The 20912-nt window shown below is 36.6% G+C and overlaps 1 protein-coding gene and 1 pseudogene across 3 annotated transcripts in view; one reads left to right on the top strand and one right to left on the bottom strand.

Moving 5' to 3' along the window:
* Positions 1-20912, bottom strand: part of Pard3b (par-3 family cell polarity regulator beta) — a 981002-nt gene that overhangs the window by 542638 nt on the left and 417452 nt on the right. For all 3 annotated transcript variants that reach the window (XM_048808385.1, XM_048808386.1, XM_015481294.2), the window contains one exon: positions 5040-5149. In XM_048808385.1, coding sequence (XP_048664342.1) covers positions 5040-5149 — 110 coding nt within the window. The remainder of the gene's footprint in view (positions 1-5039; positions 5150-20912) is intronic.
* LOC107138631 lies at positions 10363-16219 on the top strand (annotated as a pseudogene).

The raw sequence follows: 20912 nt of genomic DNA, 5'->3' as shown, positions 1-20912 counted from the left end.
CTTTTTAATTGCTGAAAGTAACCTCTGAATAGTGATCTTTCCTTCAGATTTTCAGTTTTGGATCAACCCAAGTTGAATAACGGGGAAGTACACACCTGAACAGGATTCACATATCTATGGCACGTGACTAGCCATGGTTCAGACATTCAGATAACCCAAATTTGTTTTACCAACTTCTGCAAGATATGGTTTAAAAAATAAAATAAAAAACTCTGCTGCAGAGTAAATCAAACTTCTGAATTTTTCGTACCTGAGCTTTAGTTTTATAAGCATAACTGCTTCAGAAATGAAGCTGCCCAAACTTGCCAAAATAAGTAAACATTTGGCTCTGTGAAATATTGGATGGCAGCTTTATCTCCTAAAAACAAAGCCATATGAAAACCATCCTTGCAATGTGTCTCCAAGCTCTGGTCTTATCAGCACACAGCGTGAACAGCTGGAGTTACAAACACCAGGACTATTATTAAATCACTGTGTCAGGGGAAGAAAAGAAAAACCTTTTGTAGGCTTCAGTATCTCTAAATAATGCAATTATATATTACATGTTATTTCTCCCTCCTTTTGCTTCTCAGCATCCATCTCTCTTCATTGGAAGGCAACAGATAGAAACTTCCTTCCAATATATTCTGGCATCTACAGCCATTATTCTATTCTGGTGTTTCTATGGCTACTTAAGAGCATATCTAGTAGGTAGAAAATATGGTTTGGTCATGCAGAATGTTCGCTAAATTTTATGTTGGATTTTGTTAGTCACCAGCCCATAATCTAAAGTCCTCTAACCTCAGTGAAAATTCAATGAGTTTTAATCCTAACAACTAAGCTATATAATTTTATCTGTAATATCTCAGCAATTTCTCTCATGCATCTTAGAAACATCAACTATACTCTCAATGTACATGATACACATGGGAAGGCATGTGTCATACAAGGGGAAATTTTTGGAACCAATTCTCCATTGTATTATAAGCAAGACACAGAATGTGGCTAGTCATTGGAAATACTTTCTCTCACGAGTAACTACCAGCTACTATATTTGCAGATTAAATCCCCAAATCTGCAAAGAATATTATAACACACTGGAAAAAATGGAAACACTTCCCTTTAGGGTGTCTTTTTATAACTAATCTGTGTCCTTCACCCCAATCTTAGAGTTGCTAAAAATGATGCTGCTACTGAATAAACAGATGTGTTTGGTCTCTCAGTGCAGAAATTCAAAAGCTTCTATTTAACTTAAAATTCCGAATTTCTGTGCTATGTTTTGGTAAGAAAAGATGATAATGTGATGAAATAATCTTAATTATTTAATATGTGTTTGCAGGGAAAGAGAGATCATTTTCTGTTTAATCTCTATCATCATTCCTACTTTGAGAATTGGTGGCTTCCATATACTATTTTATCCAACCAAAAACTGATAGTTCTTAATTTTGTTCTTTTGTTTTAAAATTCAAAGAGTGATAGAATCTTTTTAGAGAAATAAACACACATACACACACTGGCATGCCATGGCATACAACTGCAGATTGACCAGACTCCCTGCAACCCATCCATGGACTTCCCATTTAACAACCCCAAAAATTGCCAGCTTATTTTTACTTATATATGACACATTTGTTTTCAAAGACAGACCAGTAGTCTCTTAATTTTGGAAATACAAAATAAATAAGGATTTTAGAACAATGTCCTTTACTATCTGAGAACGACCACAGTATTATAATTTTCAAGAATGCACTTTTTAATTTACTCGCCCTGCGGGATCAATTTGCTTTAAGGGTTAAATTCAAAACTATAAACAGTCATTAAAACACAAAACAACTATAGTAGTTAACCGGATATTAAGAAAAAAACTCACATCTGTTTTAGAGTTCTGTTCCATCCGCAAATTCGGGAACATCAATTTCAAGGACCTGGTTTTATGGCATGCCCTCAAGCCAAGAACACCAGGTTGCAATCAAGGGAAGGGAGGTAAGACTTCTCATAAGCAGACTTTCCCTAAGAAATATCCTGTGCCGGGATTCTCTTTCTTTAATTCAAAAGCAGTCAGTAGAACTGGATTTGCTATTGTCTTGGAAGATAAATAGCCATTGCTATCTGCACATTAATAATTTGCACTATTCTGGTATGAAAGAGGAATAGAGGAAACAAATTTCTGTGCTGTTTATCTGGTGGTACCTTAAGTAACAAATACTGAGATTTGGTTACTTATCAATATAAACAGAACATGAAGTCTGCAGAAAATTTGATATTTCTTATTTAGGCCCATTTTAAAACTACAGCGTGTTTCAGAGTGCACATCTTAAATAACCAATTTGTAATAACTTACCCAAAAATAAGTGCAACTTTTCTAACTTTTAAAAACCACACATCCCTGGGCATCAATGAAAACTTTACCCTCTATGGTAGGCCTAATGAATTGCAACTAAAAATAACAGTCATCAGCTGTGGTCTTCAAGGCAATATTTCAACATAATCAAATGTGTCAAATATTCATTCTTCAGATTCTTATGCTGTGGGTTATATGTTTCATTTCTTGGGAATGATTGAACATAACCCACGTGGGGTCCTGCCATCTGTGAATTACTTACATATGAACACTGTTTAAGAGATGGAAATTTTGATTGTTCCCCCAGCCTTGGATATTGGACTGAAATGCAATTGAACATAGATTTTTTTTTAAGCAATTATTTTTTTGTAATGGGTGATACATGGCTACATTATCACACATTCCCCATATTCATCATCACTTATCAAATAATGGGAATTAAGTACAGGATAGCTGAAGTTATGGAGGAAGCATCCAGTAAATTCTGGAATCTGAATAGAACCTGAAGTCTCACCTTCCTGAGCTCAGGAGCTTGCCACACAGAAGCTGCTCTGCAATGTGTCCGCAGCTAAGAATGGAGCCTATTGTGTTCCCATGGTTCTCTTACCACTGAGCAAACAATGAAAGTAACTATAGGGCTATATGCAGGGTGCCACAAAATGCACTCCTTTGAGAGTCACTGGGGTCACTGTTAATAATTATGCCAGACAAAAGGCTTGAATCAGGACTTGCTGTACACAAGTTCAACCATACTTTCACCAGGGAGATGAGATGGTCCTCAAAGATCTTCTTACAAATATCTCCAACCATTTCATTAATGCTAAATTCAGTTTTACTTTTGTCCCACAGATGCACTATGCAATATAAATGGAATAACAAAAACAGCTGCAATTTTAAATTTTCTATTAGCCATGTTATGAAAAAGTAAAATGAAGCAGGTGAAAATAGTTCTAATAATATATTGTGCTTAACCAAAAATATCAAATATATTATCATTTCAACAGTCAATATAAAAATGATTAATGAGATGTTATTTTTTTTCACACTTCAGTTTTTGAAAGTGCACATACAAAACTTCAATACATTTCAAATCAGAGCAACTCTATTTCAAGAGTTCCACAGCCATGTAAGCNAAAAAAAAAAAAAAAAAAAAAAGGCTAGCAGAGCTTACCACATACTGGTCTTGTTTGTATTCATCATTAAAGTAGACCACACACACCTGATTTTTATTAAAGTTCCATTAAATATAATTCCTTAAAAGGATAGAGTTTTAAGTAGAATAGTGAGAGAACATTACATCTAAAATACTTTCAAGACATTTGCTTGCTTATTTAAGGGAAGAAATATGGCAAAATATTACCACGAATATATTAGTACATGCCCAGTGGTTTGGTATAGCAACTCTTACCTCATAACATTAGCACTGGCTCTTGATAAGAAAGCCATGGAACAAACTGGGAGAATTTGTTTAATCTATTTGGCATTCTGATAAACCTATAATATGTTGCTTTTTTTTTTTTTTTTTCCTAACGGTGCTATAGATAGACTCAAAATAGAAGACTGGCTTTTAGGAGCTAACTTTTTAATATATAGATAGACTCAAAATAGAAGACTGGCTTTTAGGAGCTAACTTTTTAATATGGTTATGTTGTTAAGGATCCCCTATTGCAATGATATGTAGACATTAATTGAAATCTAACTCTAAGGCTATTTGGATGAATGAAGTTCAATTATAACTTTTCAAAGCAAGTAGGAATTAGCGTAAAGATTCCACAGTTCTATATGGAAGGAAGATGTAATCTCTTCAGGAAATTATTCTCCATTTAACCTATGGATTGTAAGTATAGCAGTTATAAGTATATCTGGTTATAAGGAGTTTGGGTATATAATTTTATTTTTATCTGGATTTTAGTTTTATGATGGATTCTAGAAATCTAATAGTCACAGCACATATTCATGATATTGAAAATGTGAAACTGTATTACTATTTATCCTGATATGACTTTGCAAAGCATTATGTTATTAGAGAAAAAATATATAGACTTCATCTTTGGGTATTTTGAAGCCACAGGATGAAGGACATGCAGTGGTACAGCATGCAAATTCAAAGCCTGGTCTTTTGCGAATGTGGGGTGACAGTGACCGGGGAGGGGGATGCCGGAATTGAACCAGGAACATTCTGCATATGAGCTATAACCCCAGACTTTTTTTTTTTTTTTGATGTTATTTTGAGACAGGGTCTCAGTAAATTTCCCAGGATGACCTCAAATTTGCAATCCTCCTGCCTCAGACTCCTAAGCCATTGAGATTACAGGTGTGTGCTACCACATCTGGCTACAAAGCATGATCTTTTCAGCCAGATCACTTGGGTTAATTTCCTGGCTCTGCCACCTCCTATGTGGCCTTCAACAAATTTCTAAACCTCCTTCTGTTTCAATTTCTTTATCAGTAAAATGAAGATAAAAACTTAACCTTGAAGCAGAAGTTTAGATGACAAACTAAAACACTGAAAACAGATTTTGGCACATAGTTGATACTATATATAATGGCCCTCACCACACCTATGTACTATTAATAGATTGTACTATTATAACTACCACTGTATATCTTTGCAAAAGATTTCTAATTATCAATTTACTTTCCAGACTGCAAAGCCCCAGTTAGTCTATGGGTAAGGACTTTGATCTCTCAGTAGAAATGCAAAGGGCAGGATACTTACTAAAACAACAGGTTTCAGACTCTGGCCACTGGGGTGTGAAGAGCTTGGCTGGGCATCAGCAGGTGGCCCTGGAGCTGGGTCACTGCTTCTCCTCACCAGCAGTGGAGTGCCTGCAAGACAAAATAGGAGGTGAGAGGTCAAAAGGGCCCTGGGGGAAAGAGAGTACATGGCACAACTGTGCTTTAATTAAAAAAGGTTTACAACATGCTTTTATGTAAAAATATTCTTTCTAAGGATGCTTGTAAATTAGTGAATTTAACGGTCTTTTGTCATCTGTATACAGAGTGACATGTGCAAACAAAATCTTTCAACTCTCATCTCCCCCCCCCCCCCACTTGAATTTCAAAACAAGCCATTGCATTGAACAAAAACTGTTAGGCAATGCACACATGGATAGTGGGCAATTTAAAAAAGGATCTAGAAAATATATGTGAATATTAAAAAGAATGATTATCCAGAAGACAAATGAAGAGGTTCATACAGTCAGTCTAAATTGCCATTCAGTAGAGCTAGAAGTGTAGTTATTATTGCCATTTGGTGCTTTTCAAATCTTTTGAACAACGATACATCCTGAAATAAATTATTTGCTGGGGTCATAGCATTAATGTCTATTTAAGTACACAAAGAGATTGGTTCCATTCACTTTCCTTTCTCTCAAAGTAGATAAAATTGATAAAGAAAATAAGTTAGTTCTTCTAAAAATATACCCTGATTTCTTTTTAATTTAATAAAGGCTTCCACCATTAAATATTTGAGTCAGTTATTAAATTCTGAAAAAAAGATCATACTATTAGAAAGTTCAAATGAAATTCAACCTTAGCAGAGCTGGCAGCCTAACTACTCCATTTGCAATTAGGCCTAAAATAACATTTTATATGAAATTGGCCACTATAGAGAAAAGTCTTTAAAAAATTTTTTTAAATCTGCTTGCGGTTTAAAAATCACTTTCACATAAAAATTAACAATTTATTTGTATGCTTTTGGGAAAAGACTTGAAAATAGTTGAAATGCAATTTCCCATTTATCAATATTCTGAAAATAATTCCCAAACCTCTGAAGCTATTGCAGTTTAAAGTAACATTTATCATCTATGTTTTAAGTTAGGTATAAAACTGATTTTATATGTATATCAACATTCTTGTTTTGTACAAAACACAGAATTGTTAATATTTTTCATCCTTGTCCAGATAGGAGTTGGTTTTTGAAATGTAAGTTATTTCATAATCAGAAATTAACATGCTACTCAAGATACAGACACCATGCCAGGAAGGTATTATTATATCTAAATTCCCATTCCTTTCTTTTTTATTAATGGCTATAGCCCTACATTATTCCCCACCCTTTCCATCTCCATCTCCAAAATTTCTTAAGCAACTGTCATACCTATAATTGTATGGTTGGCAAATCTTTTCCTAAATAAAATATGAAAAAAAAAAACAAGAGTAAAAAGCAAGAGAAAGTACTAAGAAATCTAGTCTCACACAGTATTTTCCCCTTTTTCAGGTGATTTGAAGAACGAACTCCTTTCAGTCTAAGCTCTGGAATTACTAGCAACATGAAATTTTGAACATGTCAGTCTGGGTGCACTGCCCTCAGAAGCACCTGTTATCTTTAAAATCACAAAGAAAATGGAGTAAACCCCATCAAACTTTGGCTTTTTTCCCAAGCATTTAACCTGACCAGGACAGTATACCTCAATAATCCTAAAATGGACAACACAAATAACCAAAAAACAAGGAATGCCATGGGTCACCAATGTGTTTCCTTATCTTCAAAAACAAGTTAATTTAGAGGCACAGAAATGGAAATCTTAGGGACAATTTTGGTTATAATGGTTTTTCAGCTGAGAAATATACCTATGTATGTCATATGTATATGTGCCTATAACAAGATTTTTCTTGGTTAATAAACACTCTTTTAAAAAAGAACTACCGTAGATAGTTTTCTTTAACTTTAAGGATATATGCCCATGTCTTGTCACACTATCCATCTTTATTTTAATGACAAAAGGTTATCTTTATTAAAGACATATTTTTAAAGTAGAACACATTCAGCTTTGTGAATTCAATCAATATGCTACAGTATTAGTATGACTTCCCAGAAGGTGATAGTTCAGTTTTGCACCAGTGCATCATCTATTGGGGCATTTAAAAGGAGGAAATGGTGGCCATTACTATGTACAGATTTCACATTTTTATTGATGTGTTGAAAATTAATTTTATTAATAATTAACACATAAAAGCAAAAACCCTAAAGCCACACAAATAAACTGTATGATGGCTAGATCTTCAACATACCCTTAGCTCATCAGAAAAAAAAGTTTTCTTCCATTTCTTTTTTTTTTTTTTTTAACTTCACATTTGAATGTCTCCTGTTGAGACACTTTCCCATTTTCTTTGGCTGTCTTAATGTGTTAATGGCAAGTGCAAATTATTCCATATTGGAATTAATAATGAGCATTTTAAAATATGAACTGTTATCTCAGAGAGTTAACAACTTTTCCTCGCATTATTTTTCCAGTCACCAACCCCCATTTGAGGGTGGCTGTGAGGAAGAGACTGAGTTACAGCTTAAAGACAGTGAGGTACATTGTGGTGTACAATGGAAGGCAAATAATGGCAAGGACTGAAGATGATCTGGGTCCATGCTTGGATATACAGAGAAGTCACATTTCCCAAACAAAGCTAACTAAAATAAGGAGTAGACAAATCTATCCAGTTTTATGGAGACCTCCCTTCCATGGGACAAATGAACATAACCTCTGCATTGAAGGAGTTTACAATTTAACAATAGAGAATAGATGCTAATACCACTAACCTTCATGTGGACAGGGCAATGGGTATTTGAGTCAAATGATCTGACCTTCCCATTGACTGGTTCTGTGACATTAGGCTTGAACTGCTCTGTGACACAGTCTCATTGCTTAAAACCTGCTAGTAATAACATATCATGGAGCTGATGGGAGGTGGAAATAAAACACAAGGAATGCTTAGGATGTGGCACTATCCATTATGTAATTACAGGCAGACAATCCATCCTCTTCCCCTGTCCTACCCCCATGAAAAAGAAGAAATAGCTCTTGTTGTGAATAGCATTCTCTGCTCAAATATCTGAACTTCTGAAAGGCAAGTTAATTTTCATGGAATGATATGTCAATGAAAATAGTAAAATCTAGTTTTGTGCAAAGCTAGATATAGCCTTACAATAGAAGTCAAAGCTTTCAAAGAATATATATATATATATGAATGATGGGAAGGAAGTTAAAAAATGGGAGAAAATGCTATTCATTAGTATTTTTCAGGTAATTGAGAAAAGATTCTGATTTTAAAGGCAGAAGCCTTTAGTTCAGCTCAAGAATGATAGTATTCTGTGAAATCATAGCTAAAAGCCACTAGAGGCAAAACTCAAATAAAATAAGGAATATTAAGAACTTTAATGCGTGAAGTCCTACATAACGGCTGATATTTTTCCCACTCAGTTAAATATTTGAGAATCTACTACACACCAGGACATTTACCAGCAGAGGGACAATGACATTAAGATGAGTAGTTATGGTGCTTACTCTCAGCTTAGATTTCAGAGAAAAAAAATGTGGGGACAAAGAACATTTCATCACAGTATGAAGGTAAGTAAACTCAGATTAGTTATGTGTGGATCCTTGGAGAACCCATACCAACAAGCACACACACACACACTCCAGAGTGGATGAAGTCCCTATTTTATTTAGCCAGATACTCTGAAACAATGGAAACCAACGAGATGGAGACTTGGAGCAGGAGAAGAGTCCTTGACTGGGCATGCAACTGCTGGTGATTTTATCCTCACATAACAGAGTTTTACCATGTTAAGAAAAACTCACTTCCTACTGGAATACTGCCTATGTATACTCAGGGCTTATACCACACTCCAGAAAATCTCATACAAACACTCACTGTAACCACTTCAAGAAGATGGCGAGACTCCTTAGGTTCTTCAGGTTTTGACACAGTTAGCATTGGTCAAGCCATAGCCTCATGGAAGATTAAAGTAGAACCAGTTCCCAGGTGCCCATAGATGATGGTGCATCTTCCCATTGTTGAGTAATCAACATTTTAGTGATCATGAAGTTGGTGATCAAAGGGATGCCTTTACTTATGCAATGTCCCCTTTAAGTATCACTAAGGCAGCCCAAAGGGGGCCCACCTAATTCGGTTTGAGGAATAGAATTTTAAAAGAGGCAACAATTAATTAAAGGCTCAAGTTGCTATGCCAATGGGTCAAGCAAGTTATGAAGTCCAGCACAGATGTAAGGTGTTTTCTATATAAATCTGTTTATATATAAACACACACACACGCACACGCACATATACAACTAGATGGATGCTTTCCACATTGAAGGGTGTGTTTGGATAGAGCTGGCTTAAATGATAGGTGATATCATTTAATATTAAGTTTGGGGGCTTTGAAGAATAGGCTGTTATAGAGACTGAAACCAAGGTCCTGAAGAATCAATCATAACGCATGCTGATATAGGTGGCAGAAAAAACAAACAATGGTTTTAAACATAAGCCTCACATCAAAAGTCACAAAGGCACATGTTCTAAATTGTACAATGTGTAGCAGCAGAGATTTATTTATTTAAAGATGGTTAATGATTCTCCTGAGTAAAACCAGAAGCCCAGCTTGTCACCAATATTGGTGCCATTTCATCCCAGGGCAGTCACAGTCAAAGTGCTGACATGACATTCTGTAAGATGGGGCCTCCAGCATGGAGAAGCTGGGAGTGCAATGTCAAGATGCAGGGCCTCTGCAGCAGGTCACAGGCAGAAATGGGGAGAGAAACTGGAGGATGACGTGGGGGGATTTGGCAACTGATGACATATACCTGCAAATGAGAAGGAGCATAAAACAGACATGTATAGCCCATCTTCGTCTTCTACTTCTTGCTTGGAATAGAGCAATAGGGATGTTTTGGCAGCTGTTATGATTCGTTGCAGAGAAAATACAAACTTTGGCTTCAGCCCACTGAGCGTTAGACTGATTTGCTTTGAATCTAAAATGCTTGGTATGCCTGAGAAACCAAAGACTAGATTTTCAATTGTTCAAATTCATGAAGATTAATACAAATGAAGTTGATATTGAAAATCTTATTGGCTTCCAGGATGGGTGGGTAGAGATAAGCATGAGGTGAAAACAGGAAAAGTGCAAGAATCAGTGTAGGTTCATTAATGTCAACTTAATATTAAGTTTGGGGGCTTTGAAGAATAGGCTGTTATACAGCCTATTCGTCATTACAAAGTGACCAGAAATCCAGTATTATATTCTACCACTCAATCCTTAGAAAGAAAGGGTATCTAGAATCATGAGTCGCTAGCAAAGCCATAGAGGAGAGAGGGGGTGGGGATATGGAGAAGGGAATTGGGATTAATATGATAACGTGTTAATGTGCAAATAGGGAAAGGCCATTTTTTTTAAAAAAAGTCTCAACTTTCCCTAGCTGTAGTAAATTCCTTCAGTGTTATTGAATTATCAAATTGCCAAAACACTTGGATGGTTGGAGGGAAAGAAAAAAAACTTGCCTTCCAATACTGCTGACACTTAAAATAAAAGACAAGTATAAACATTAAAAAGTACTTCAAATTGAAATACTTTGAAATTGATATTTTTCACATTGATCATGAAAGCAAATTACAAATGGCCAAAATTCTTATAGATTAAGAGAAGTTAAAGAAATTGGAAAAAAATTCTGTGAGGTAATTCATTATTAATAATATGATAAGACATTATCATTGGCTGCATCTTGGTTTCATATAGTACATTTCTTTAATAGACTCTGCAGTTAGCACCAGGAATAAGTACCTTGCAATTATCTTGAACTTTAATGAAACTTGTTGAATGAGCCTGACATGAAAATATGGGTTTCTACTGCAGAAATATGTGCCTTCTAAAGGTGACTCTGTCATTGTGTCACCTCCAGGAAGCTGTTTTGCCTCAATGTCCACCCTTTCCTTATCAGCGACATGAGTACTGTTGGAAGAGCATGCCGAAGTCCCATTCCAGATCTACAGAGAGGATCTAGAATTTATATAGCCAATAAAAAAATTGAAGTACAGAGAAAATAGGTTCCTAGTCTTTTGGACTTGATTTCTACTACATTTTTATTCACCTGACTTTTCTCTACCATGAGGGTCACATCCTCTATGTGATTAAGTGCACAGAAGTTAGGGGAATAATTTATTTTCATTAGCAATTCTTTAAATCTCAAGAAATCAGCAAAAAGAAAGATTCTGATAGGAAGATACCGATAATAGGAAAGGGTGGTGAAAACTGATTATCTAAGGGGCAAACATAAACACATGGTCATATGGGCATCTCTCTTCTGGAGTGCCTCTCCCTTGCAAATGATTTACATGCCTTGCCAGTATTCCTATTACTCCTGTCAAACCTCAGTAAAAGACTAGCAAAAGTGGTACATCATTTGTTTTTGGAGACAACTAGATTTTCTTATAGTAAGGAGTTTTATGGGTATCAGATTGGGCTTTTCAATTGATACCTAACAAACTCCACAGTACTGAAATCTGGAGACCCATAAAAAAATGGTAATGGTATCAATAGCCATACAATTTATGGCCAAGTAGCGAGAAGAGATCACTTTCACTGCAGGAGTGCCTGACCTGCTTTGGTGCCTGTCTGTGATGAATGCAGCAGCTGTGATATGCATTCAAACGATGAGATGGAAAATCCACACAAGAGAAACAAAGTCAAGTTTTAGCTGTGCAGAAATTTTAGTCTTAAATATTACCACATTAGGAAAGAGACTCCCAGTATTGCTATAAAAGGAACAAGGAAGTTCAAGATAACTAACACTTAATACCATTTTTCTTTCATTCAGATTGCAAAAACCGTGCTTGTTCAATACACAATGGCACAAATGCAAGTAATTCACAGAAAAGTCACTGAATTCACAATGGATATGAATGAACACATGCATGATAAAGCCCTTTCAGTATATGAAAAGCTGCTTAAATTGAATTGGAATGCCACTGCTACAAAAACAAGACTTTTTTTTTTTAAACTTAGTGTCTCTGAAGATGTTTGTGTTTTCAAACTGAAGTGTATTTTTGCCACATTCCCAAGAGTACAGGTTTTTTGACTGACTATGGAAGTTTTCACATATAATCCAGCTAATGGATACAAATTTACAATTTTGCTAATTACATAAACTGTTATAATATCAGTTTGTCATTCCATTTAAAGTCAGTTAATGGCAGGTCTTGTACATGCACCTGGTTGGAAAAAGAGCCATGACAAGACACAGGATGCTTACAAAGGTCCTGGTCTCTGCAAGACAAATGCTCTATGAAAGAGATAAAATACTAAGAAATACAAATGAAGATACATGAGTTCATAAGCTCTTGAGTCACACCCACACAGCCTAGGCATCTCGAGCCAGTCGTATAATATTTGGGCCCAGCCTACTCTAACACAGTCCTTTGTCTTCAAGATGTCAGAGGAAGGGCACCATGGAAAGGAGGAGGTGGAGACATTTGTCTTTCAGGCAGAAATTGCCCAAGTCATGTCTTTCATTATCAATACCTTCTATTCCAACAAGGAAATTTTCCTTTGGGAATTGATCACTAATGCTTCTAACACTTTGAACAAGATTCACTATGAGAGCCTCACAGACCCTTCCAAGTTGGACAGTGGTAAAGAGCTGAAAATTGACATCATCTCCATCCCTCAGGAAAGAACTCTGACTTTGGTGGACACAGGCATTGGCATGACCAAGGGTGATCTCATAAATAACTTGGGAACCATTGCCAAGTCTGGTACTAAAGCATTTATGGAAGATTTTCAAGGCTGGTGCAGACATATCCATGATTGGGTAATTTGGTGTTGGATTTGATTCTGCCTACGAGGTGGCAGGGAAAGTGGTTGTGATCACAGAGCATAAACGATGATGAACAGCACGCCTGGGAGTCTTCTGCTGGGGATCCCTCACTGTATGGGCTGATCATGGTGAACCCATTGGCCGGGTTAATAAAGTCGTTCTCCAACTCAAAGAAGAACAGAGTACTTAGGGGAGAGATGGGTCAAAGAAGTGGTGAAAAAGCATTCACAGTTCATAGGCTGTCCATTATTTAGAGAAGGAACAAGAGAAGGAAATCAGTGATGATGAGGCAGAGGAAGAGAAAGGTAAGAAAGATTCGGAAGACAAAGATGATGATGAGAAACCCAAGATTGAAGATGTGGGCTCAGATGAGGAGGATGATACTGGTAAGAAAAAAAAAAAGATGATTAAGAAGAAATATATTGATCATGAAGAACTGAACAAGACCAAGCCCACTTGGACCAGAAACCCTGATCCCATCACTCAGAAAGAATATGGAGAGTTCTACAAGAGCCTCACCAGTGACTGGGAAGACCAGATAGCAGTCAAGCACTTCTCTGTAGAAGGCCAGTTGGAATTCAGGAAACTGCTGTTCACCCCTCGGCAGGCTCCCTTTGACCTCTTTGAGAAGAAGAAGAACAACAACATCAAGCTATATGTCCATCATGTGTTCACCATGGAGAGTTGTGATGAGCTGATACTAGAGTATCTCAACTTTATTCATGGTGTTGTTGACTCTGAGGACCTGCCCCTGAATATCTCCTGAGAAATGCTCCATCAGAGAAAAATCTTGAAAGTCATCTGCAAAAACATTGTGAAGAAGCAACTTGAGCTCTTCTGGGAGTTGGCAGAAGACAAGGAGAACTACAAAAAAAAATTATGAGGCATTCTCTAAATATCTTTAGCTTGGAATCCATGAAGATTCTACTAATCAGTGATGCCTTTCTGAGCTGCTGTGCTATCATACCTCTCAGTCTGGAAATAAGATGACTCCTTAGTCAGAGTATGTCTCTTGCATGAAGGAGACACAGCAATCCATCTATTACATTACTGGTGAAAGCAAACAGCCAACTCTGCTTTTGTGTAGCGTGTGTGGAAGTAGGGAAATAGGGCTTTGAGGTAGTATATATGACTGAGTCTATTGATGAGTACTGCATGCAGCAGTTCAAGGATTTGAAGGTTTGATGCCTGGTCTCTGTGACCAAGGGAGACTTGCAGCTACCTGAGGACAAGGAGGAAAAAAAGAAAATGGAGGAAAGCAAGGCAAAGTTTGAGAACTTTTGCAAGCTCATGAAAGAAATCTTGGATTAAAAGGTTGATAAGGTGACAATCTCCAATAGGCTTATGTCTTCACCATGCTGCATGGTTACCAGCACCTATGGATGGAAAGATAACATGGGGTGGATCATGAAGGCCCCAGGCACTTTGAGACAACTCTACAATGGAGTATATGATGGCTAAAAAGCACCTGGAGATCAGCCGTGGCCACCCCATTGTGGAGCAAAAGGCAGAGGCAAACAAAAATGACAAGGCTGTCAAGGACCTGGTGTTGCTGCTATTTGAAACTGTGCTGCTCTTTTCTGGCTTCTCTCTTGAGGACCCCTAGACCTATTCCAATCACATCTACTGCATGATAAAGCTAGGCCTAGGCATTGATGAAGGTGAAATAACAGGAGAAGAACCAGCAACGCTGCTCTTGATGAGATACCCACTTCTTGAGGGTGATGAGGATGCATTTTGTATGGAAGAAGTAGATTAGGAGTTGCCACTGAGAAATCTGCCCTCAATATAGTGTCCTACAGTACCCTTGAATGGCCCTTTTCCACCGGGCTTTGCTGCTGATTGATGTTCTAGTGGTTTTATCTCCTATCCTTGGAGTCTCAAGGCGGGAAACAAGGACCTCAAGTCCCCATCTCCTGTCTAGTTCAGCAGCAGAGTTGGATGTTGTATTATGTTTTGGTGTTGTTGTTTTATTTTGTTCTAAAATCAAAGTATACAAAATAAAGAATATACAGTATTATACAGAAAAAAAGATACATGAGTTAATAAATCCAGATAAAGTATAATGAATCATAGAGGTGAAGGAAAGGAATTCAACACGTGCATGTTAACCTTTAGTTCATTATTCTGGTTTTCAAGGACCTCAGTGGTTTCCCCCAACCAACTTCTCTAATTACATCTTCTACTATATTCTTTGCCCCGTGGTATACGCAAAATAGGATCACCTGCTATGGCTTAAAAAATGCCCTGCATCCTCCAACCTCTAAATTATCACTTCTGATATCATAATCAGTTATAATACTGCTTCTTTTTAAAGGTCTGCTCCCAACAGTAATAAACAATTTCTACTTCTTGGGAACACTCAGATGCAGCTATGTCATGGAGCTAATAAAGAGTAACTTCAAGGGCCCTCATTTGCATGGGTCCCCTGCAAGATCTCAGGAGGACTCTCAGTTACATGATCACATGACTATGACCCTGTAAAATTTACCTATGTAAAAGACTTTAATTGTCCCTTCCATCACAGGTCCCTTCTAATCACTTTAATGTCCCTTCTATCACACTCTTCTTTCTATTGGTTGATACTGCCATCAGTGTCCAAGAGCCTTTCTAGAATCCAGTAAAGGGGAAACTGAGTTGATGATCTAATTTGTTTGAATATAGTGGGTTGGTTTTGCGTGGTTCACAGATTCTAGTTAGTGCTGGTCATTCCAGCGAGTAATATAGAACAGTCCCATTTTGCCATCATCTATGTTCCCTCATCCAAGTGCATCATCTTACCCACTAATATATATAGGGCCAAGTGACATAATGACATGACTGTGCTCTTTCTGTATCCAGCACTAGAAGTATATGGGTACTGGAAGATAAACAAGATTTGAAATATACAAAGCCAAAAACTAGGCTATGAAAAATTCTTTCATTCACCAGATGTATAAAATTGTATGTAGATAATTCAGTTCTCATCGACACCTTGACAAATGGGAAGTTCTTACCTAACTGGAATATACTTAAAAATGCAGCATAGAATTAAATTTCTCATGCTAGTTAGACACAATCCTATAGCAATTTCACAGATTACAGAGAATATATATGACGCCCCATGGTTATACATCTCAAATAGCACTTCTTAAACAAAAAACCATTTTGATTACTTGAGCTAAAGATTGAATTTTCCACTGAAGAAAGATTTTACATTTCTTATGGAGAAGTGATTAAAGACTATGCAGCCAAAAAACTATTGAAAATTGCACAATAATGATATATATTCAGGTGTTAATATATTTTTAATTAATAAGATATTTTTTATATTTTGTCATCTATATTTTTTAAAATCTGTAACTTTTTTCTCATTCTAATAATTAATTTACATATATACTTTTTTGTGTTCAGAAATTTTGTTCCTTTTCTTAAATAGCAATTTCCCTCAATTGCATATAGTTAGAGCCCCACAAAATATTGATCTGCTTCTATATCTTTTTAGATTGTCATATTACGTTTTCTTTTATGTATATAGTTGTGTTTTTCTGATGTTTTATTGATTAAGTCATTTAACCTATGTTTAATGAACACCTAAAACATGCCGGGCAGTTCCAGGCACTCCAGATACATCAGTACCCAACATACAAAGGTGTTGCTATGGAAGAGTCCCTGGGTTGTTAGGGAAGATGGATAATAAATAAGCAAATATATAAACATGGGCATTTAAGACTGGGTAAAGAAGACCTTAAATACGGATGTGAGAGAGAAAGTGATGGAGGAGGGAAGGTGGAACAACAGCACATTGTAAGCTCTTTCATGACAAGTAACTCACCTGAGCTAATTACTATGTCTCTAGCAGTGTGGGCCCTTAACAGACATATGTGAAAGGGAACACAAAGGTGGAGCTCAAAATCCGGAAATCTTTGGAACCTGAAAAGTCCTAGACAAGGAAATTTTCCGTATCACAAAAAAAGGGTCTGCATCCACAATATGTAAATAAACCTGCTACTGTCAGGTTTGTTTCCCCTTAACCAACACTTTTTTTCTTTAGCATCAACATTTATTTTAAAACAAACACTATTCACACTAATGCTGCATATGTTATCACCCTTGCAACTTAATGATAAATGAACATAAAAGTGACATCAACACCAATGCTAAACAACCCCAGAAGACGTTCTGAAATATTGATCATGATCTTGTCAATTACTGTGGTTTATGAAGGAATCAATTGCTCTGTCATTTGATCTTTTGGTTTTCTATAGTTTATAGTCTTGGAGCCTAGGTATTTATGAGATTTATGGCAACCCATGGAATAGCTGGAAAGATAATAGTTGAATTTACCTGAAAAGATTCTTTGGAAGAACTGAATTTTAGACACAGTTTTGAAATGCACAAGACATATGAAATTATACATTGGTATAAACTAATACATTTATAGTGAGTAGATGGACGCATGGTTTTAGACTCAAAATGGACATCCAAGCAGGGATACTGGTAAAATGAACCAAGTGACTAGAGAAGCAAGTAACTGGGAAGACTCTGATTCTGGTTAGAACATTGTAGCAAAACAAAAAGGTGGAAGAGTTTTCATTCTAAGAGCGGTGAGGCTTCCAACGAAAGACAATCTATAGCATTTTTTCTAGAGTACTGAGGAACTGGTTAAAATGTACTTTGGAAAGACATTTGTACCTAACAAATGTATGGAGATCTTGACTAAAAGAATAGTGAAGAGATCTTTTCCCCATGGTTTGATAATTTCCTTATAAAAACTATGAACTGAAACTTCCCGGGCACCTAATTTGGGGATTTGGACTTGGGATGATTATGTGATTCATTGTGGAGCACATTTGGAATGGCTCATTGGTGCAGTGATGCTGGTCTGAACCAGGCACTTATGGAACCATTCTTTTGTTCTACATTTTAGTCAAGAGCTCCTAGGGAGGGCAGAGCAGCCACTAAAAGAATTCTTCATTAGCTCTTTGCTAGAAGAAAAAGGGATGCGTGCCTTCAGGCCACTGAGTTGCAGTTGCAAACAATTACTGGCAACATCAAAGTACTAAATTCAAATCACCTCGGTCCTCCCTGATAAATGAGAAACATCCACAAATCAATTTAAGGCATCCTGGTCACAAACCTATAAGATTTATCAGCTGCATTTGAAACCTTTGATCATTACATTTTATTAGATCATTGAAAATCCCTGAAAGAACTGGAGGAAGTGGTGGGCCATGGAGCCACTGTTATCTCTAAGAACACTCAAAAGGTGGTTTTATTCCACTGTCCATGTGCGTAAATGCTGTTTTCTGTATAGTATCAAAAAGCCTCCCAGGCCCTTTCTTTTCCTGATGGATGTGGTAGGCATGGTTTATACTTAACAGCACTTAAAATTCTAAACAAGAGTCAATCAACTGCAGCTTAATCCAGAAAACACAGAATTGGCCTTCTCTAGCAGGGAAGGTGCCTAATTAAAGGGCCAGAGGAAAATCTATCCTTCCTGCATGAAGCCTTTCCCAACATTTGCCACTGTGGTTTGCAACCTCAGCCATTACCTCAGGCATCTTTTACCCTATGTATTCAATAGGAAGAGGTCATATTCTGTCCTTGATGTGGAACTGGTCCAGCTGTCCAAGCTTTTTTGACCTCAAATTAGATAACTGATATCTAATCCATTTGAAAGAACTCTGCAAGGCCACCCAGGTGTTTCATATGGCTGCTGTCCTGTTACTAAATAGGTCCATTACACAAGCTGGAGAACATTATCCCAGCTGACTAATTCACCCAACGGCAGAGTGAGGCAATGATCCACGAACCATTATTGACTTTTCTGTGCAACTCCTGGCATCAAATTCAATGTACATCAAAATGCAAGAGTATAGGTACAAAAGTAGATTTTGTTTCTGATTCCTCAGGAAGAGGAAAACTGCGTAAAAATTATTTAAGTTCCAACTTTCAAAGGAAAAACAGATGTAGAGTGTCTGCTAAAGTATGGGAAAGATAGAATTTGGTTAGAATTTAAAATGTTTCCCATAAATGGGTTTTTGAGAATCACAGGAATGGATGGGATTGGTTGGATTTTTTATAAATAACTTTAAAAAAAAAGTCAATGAATGAGAAATCCAGCATTCTTTAAGGGATTGTCAGAACAAGAAAATTCATTTCACTGTTTTCCCTACAGTTCCTAGGAATGAATACACCATACTATCCCAGAACATGAAATTATTATAAACTTGAAGGTGATACTTGTTTTATCTACCTTCTATCACAAGTTCATTATGCTTCTATTTCACTACCCATAAGTACTGAATTACACTAGCTTAGTATTTGTTGTAACTTAATAGCATGACATAGACAATATTGATAAGAAGTCACAATTTAAAGTAGAATCTACTAAGATGAGAGGGAATCTGATAACAAAATTTAACACACAGACCTATCACCTATGGCAAACATTAAATTGAAAGGTGCTAATATAAGGCTGGTATCTAAATCATCCACTTTTGAACTTGTCAATTGCTCCTGAGCCAAGCATCCTTTAATTTGAGATGAAGGATCACAATCTCATCTTTCAGGTCTTTTCAGGGCAAGCAAACCAATACACACAGTGTTGTTATAGAAAAGAAGGAATCACCTTTAAGAGCTCTGTATGCAAGCTCAGATGCCGTCAGAACTCTTCGTGTGACACTTGTTCGGGTCATTCCGCTCTATTTAATTAATTAATTAATTTATTTATTTAGATTTGTTAAAAAAATAAATGACAGCAGAATGCATTACAATTCTTATTACACATATACAGCACAATTTTTCATATCTCTGGTTGAATATAAAGAATGTTGACACCAATTCGTGTCTTCATTCATGTACTTTGGATAATGATGTCTATGACATTCCACCACTGTACTTTATTTATCTGGATGGGAACACACACAGGCACAGAGTTGCTTTCACAGAGAAGATATACGGGCCTCAAAATGAAGTATGCTAAATGGTTAGGCATGCCAGTGACATTGCAATATCTTTCACTTTTTTCCTTCCATGTATACAACTAAGTGGGATGTGTGATGGTTATCTTTCTAGTTTGCCACTGTCTTTGTCTGTGTTCTTAAAGTCGATCTAATATTTTCACAAAAGGTTTGTGTGTCCATAGCCTCTGGCCACTTTCAAAAGTAGCTTTTACATAGTCTTCAAAGAGAAAAAAACAGCAATTTCAGACTAGTCTTACATATTACAGTAAAAAGACTACCCGGCAAGTGCTGGATTCTCAGCAAAGCATATGAGTAACATATTTTAGCCAAGGGTGAGGAAACAGACCCTCTTGCTGGATGGGAAGAGATGCGAAGTCACATTACAAAGGGACACACTGCTAAGATGGGAGGAGTCTGTGGCCATGAAACAATTTACCCACTGCCTCCAGTGCTATACTCTGATTTTATAAGCTCTTATGTTTAGAATACAGATTTCATAAGCCCTTATGTTTAGAATAGATTCCGTTTCCTATCTAAAACAAACATATGGTATCAAACAGTCTTTTAATGCTCAGATTTAAATTAGTTTTAAAGAGATAAAAAGACTGAAATAGTTCTGCTATTTGTACATGCTTAACAACAATATTTATATCGACATATTGGCAGAGGAAATGTTAAGTTCCCTATATCTCACTGGGCCTACAGTTTCATTTTAGAAGGAACACATTTACCTAAAATATTTACAATGTTCTATATGGATATGACAGAACAACTAGTGGCCCTATCTCCAACAACTTTACAGCACTCCAAAACACCTCAAATCTAAATTACACTGCTGGCCCTGGTACAAAAGCTAATTGTGTTTGTCAGTGATTGTTTGTTTGTTTGTTTTGGTTGCCATGTCATCAGCACTATTTTTATATAAATATTGAACAAATAGCCAGTGTGTACCCAAGCATCCTGGGTTTCACATGGAATTCATGTTCCTTTCTCTGAACTTCACCTCAGGGAAATATCTTCATCCTCAAAAGAAGGTTTTCTCATTCTTTTGGGTTG

This window comes from Marmota marmota, unplaced genomic scaffold, assembly GCF_001458135.2.
Source record: "Marmota marmota marmota unplaced genomic scaffold, marMar, whole genome shotgun sequence".
Classification (NCBI taxonomy): domain Eukaryota; kingdom Metazoa; phylum Chordata; class Mammalia; order Rodentia; family Sciuridae; genus Marmota; species Marmota marmota.
The sequence above is the reverse complement of the archived record's forward strand: the minus strand, read 5'-3'. Positions and strand labels throughout refer to the sequence as shown.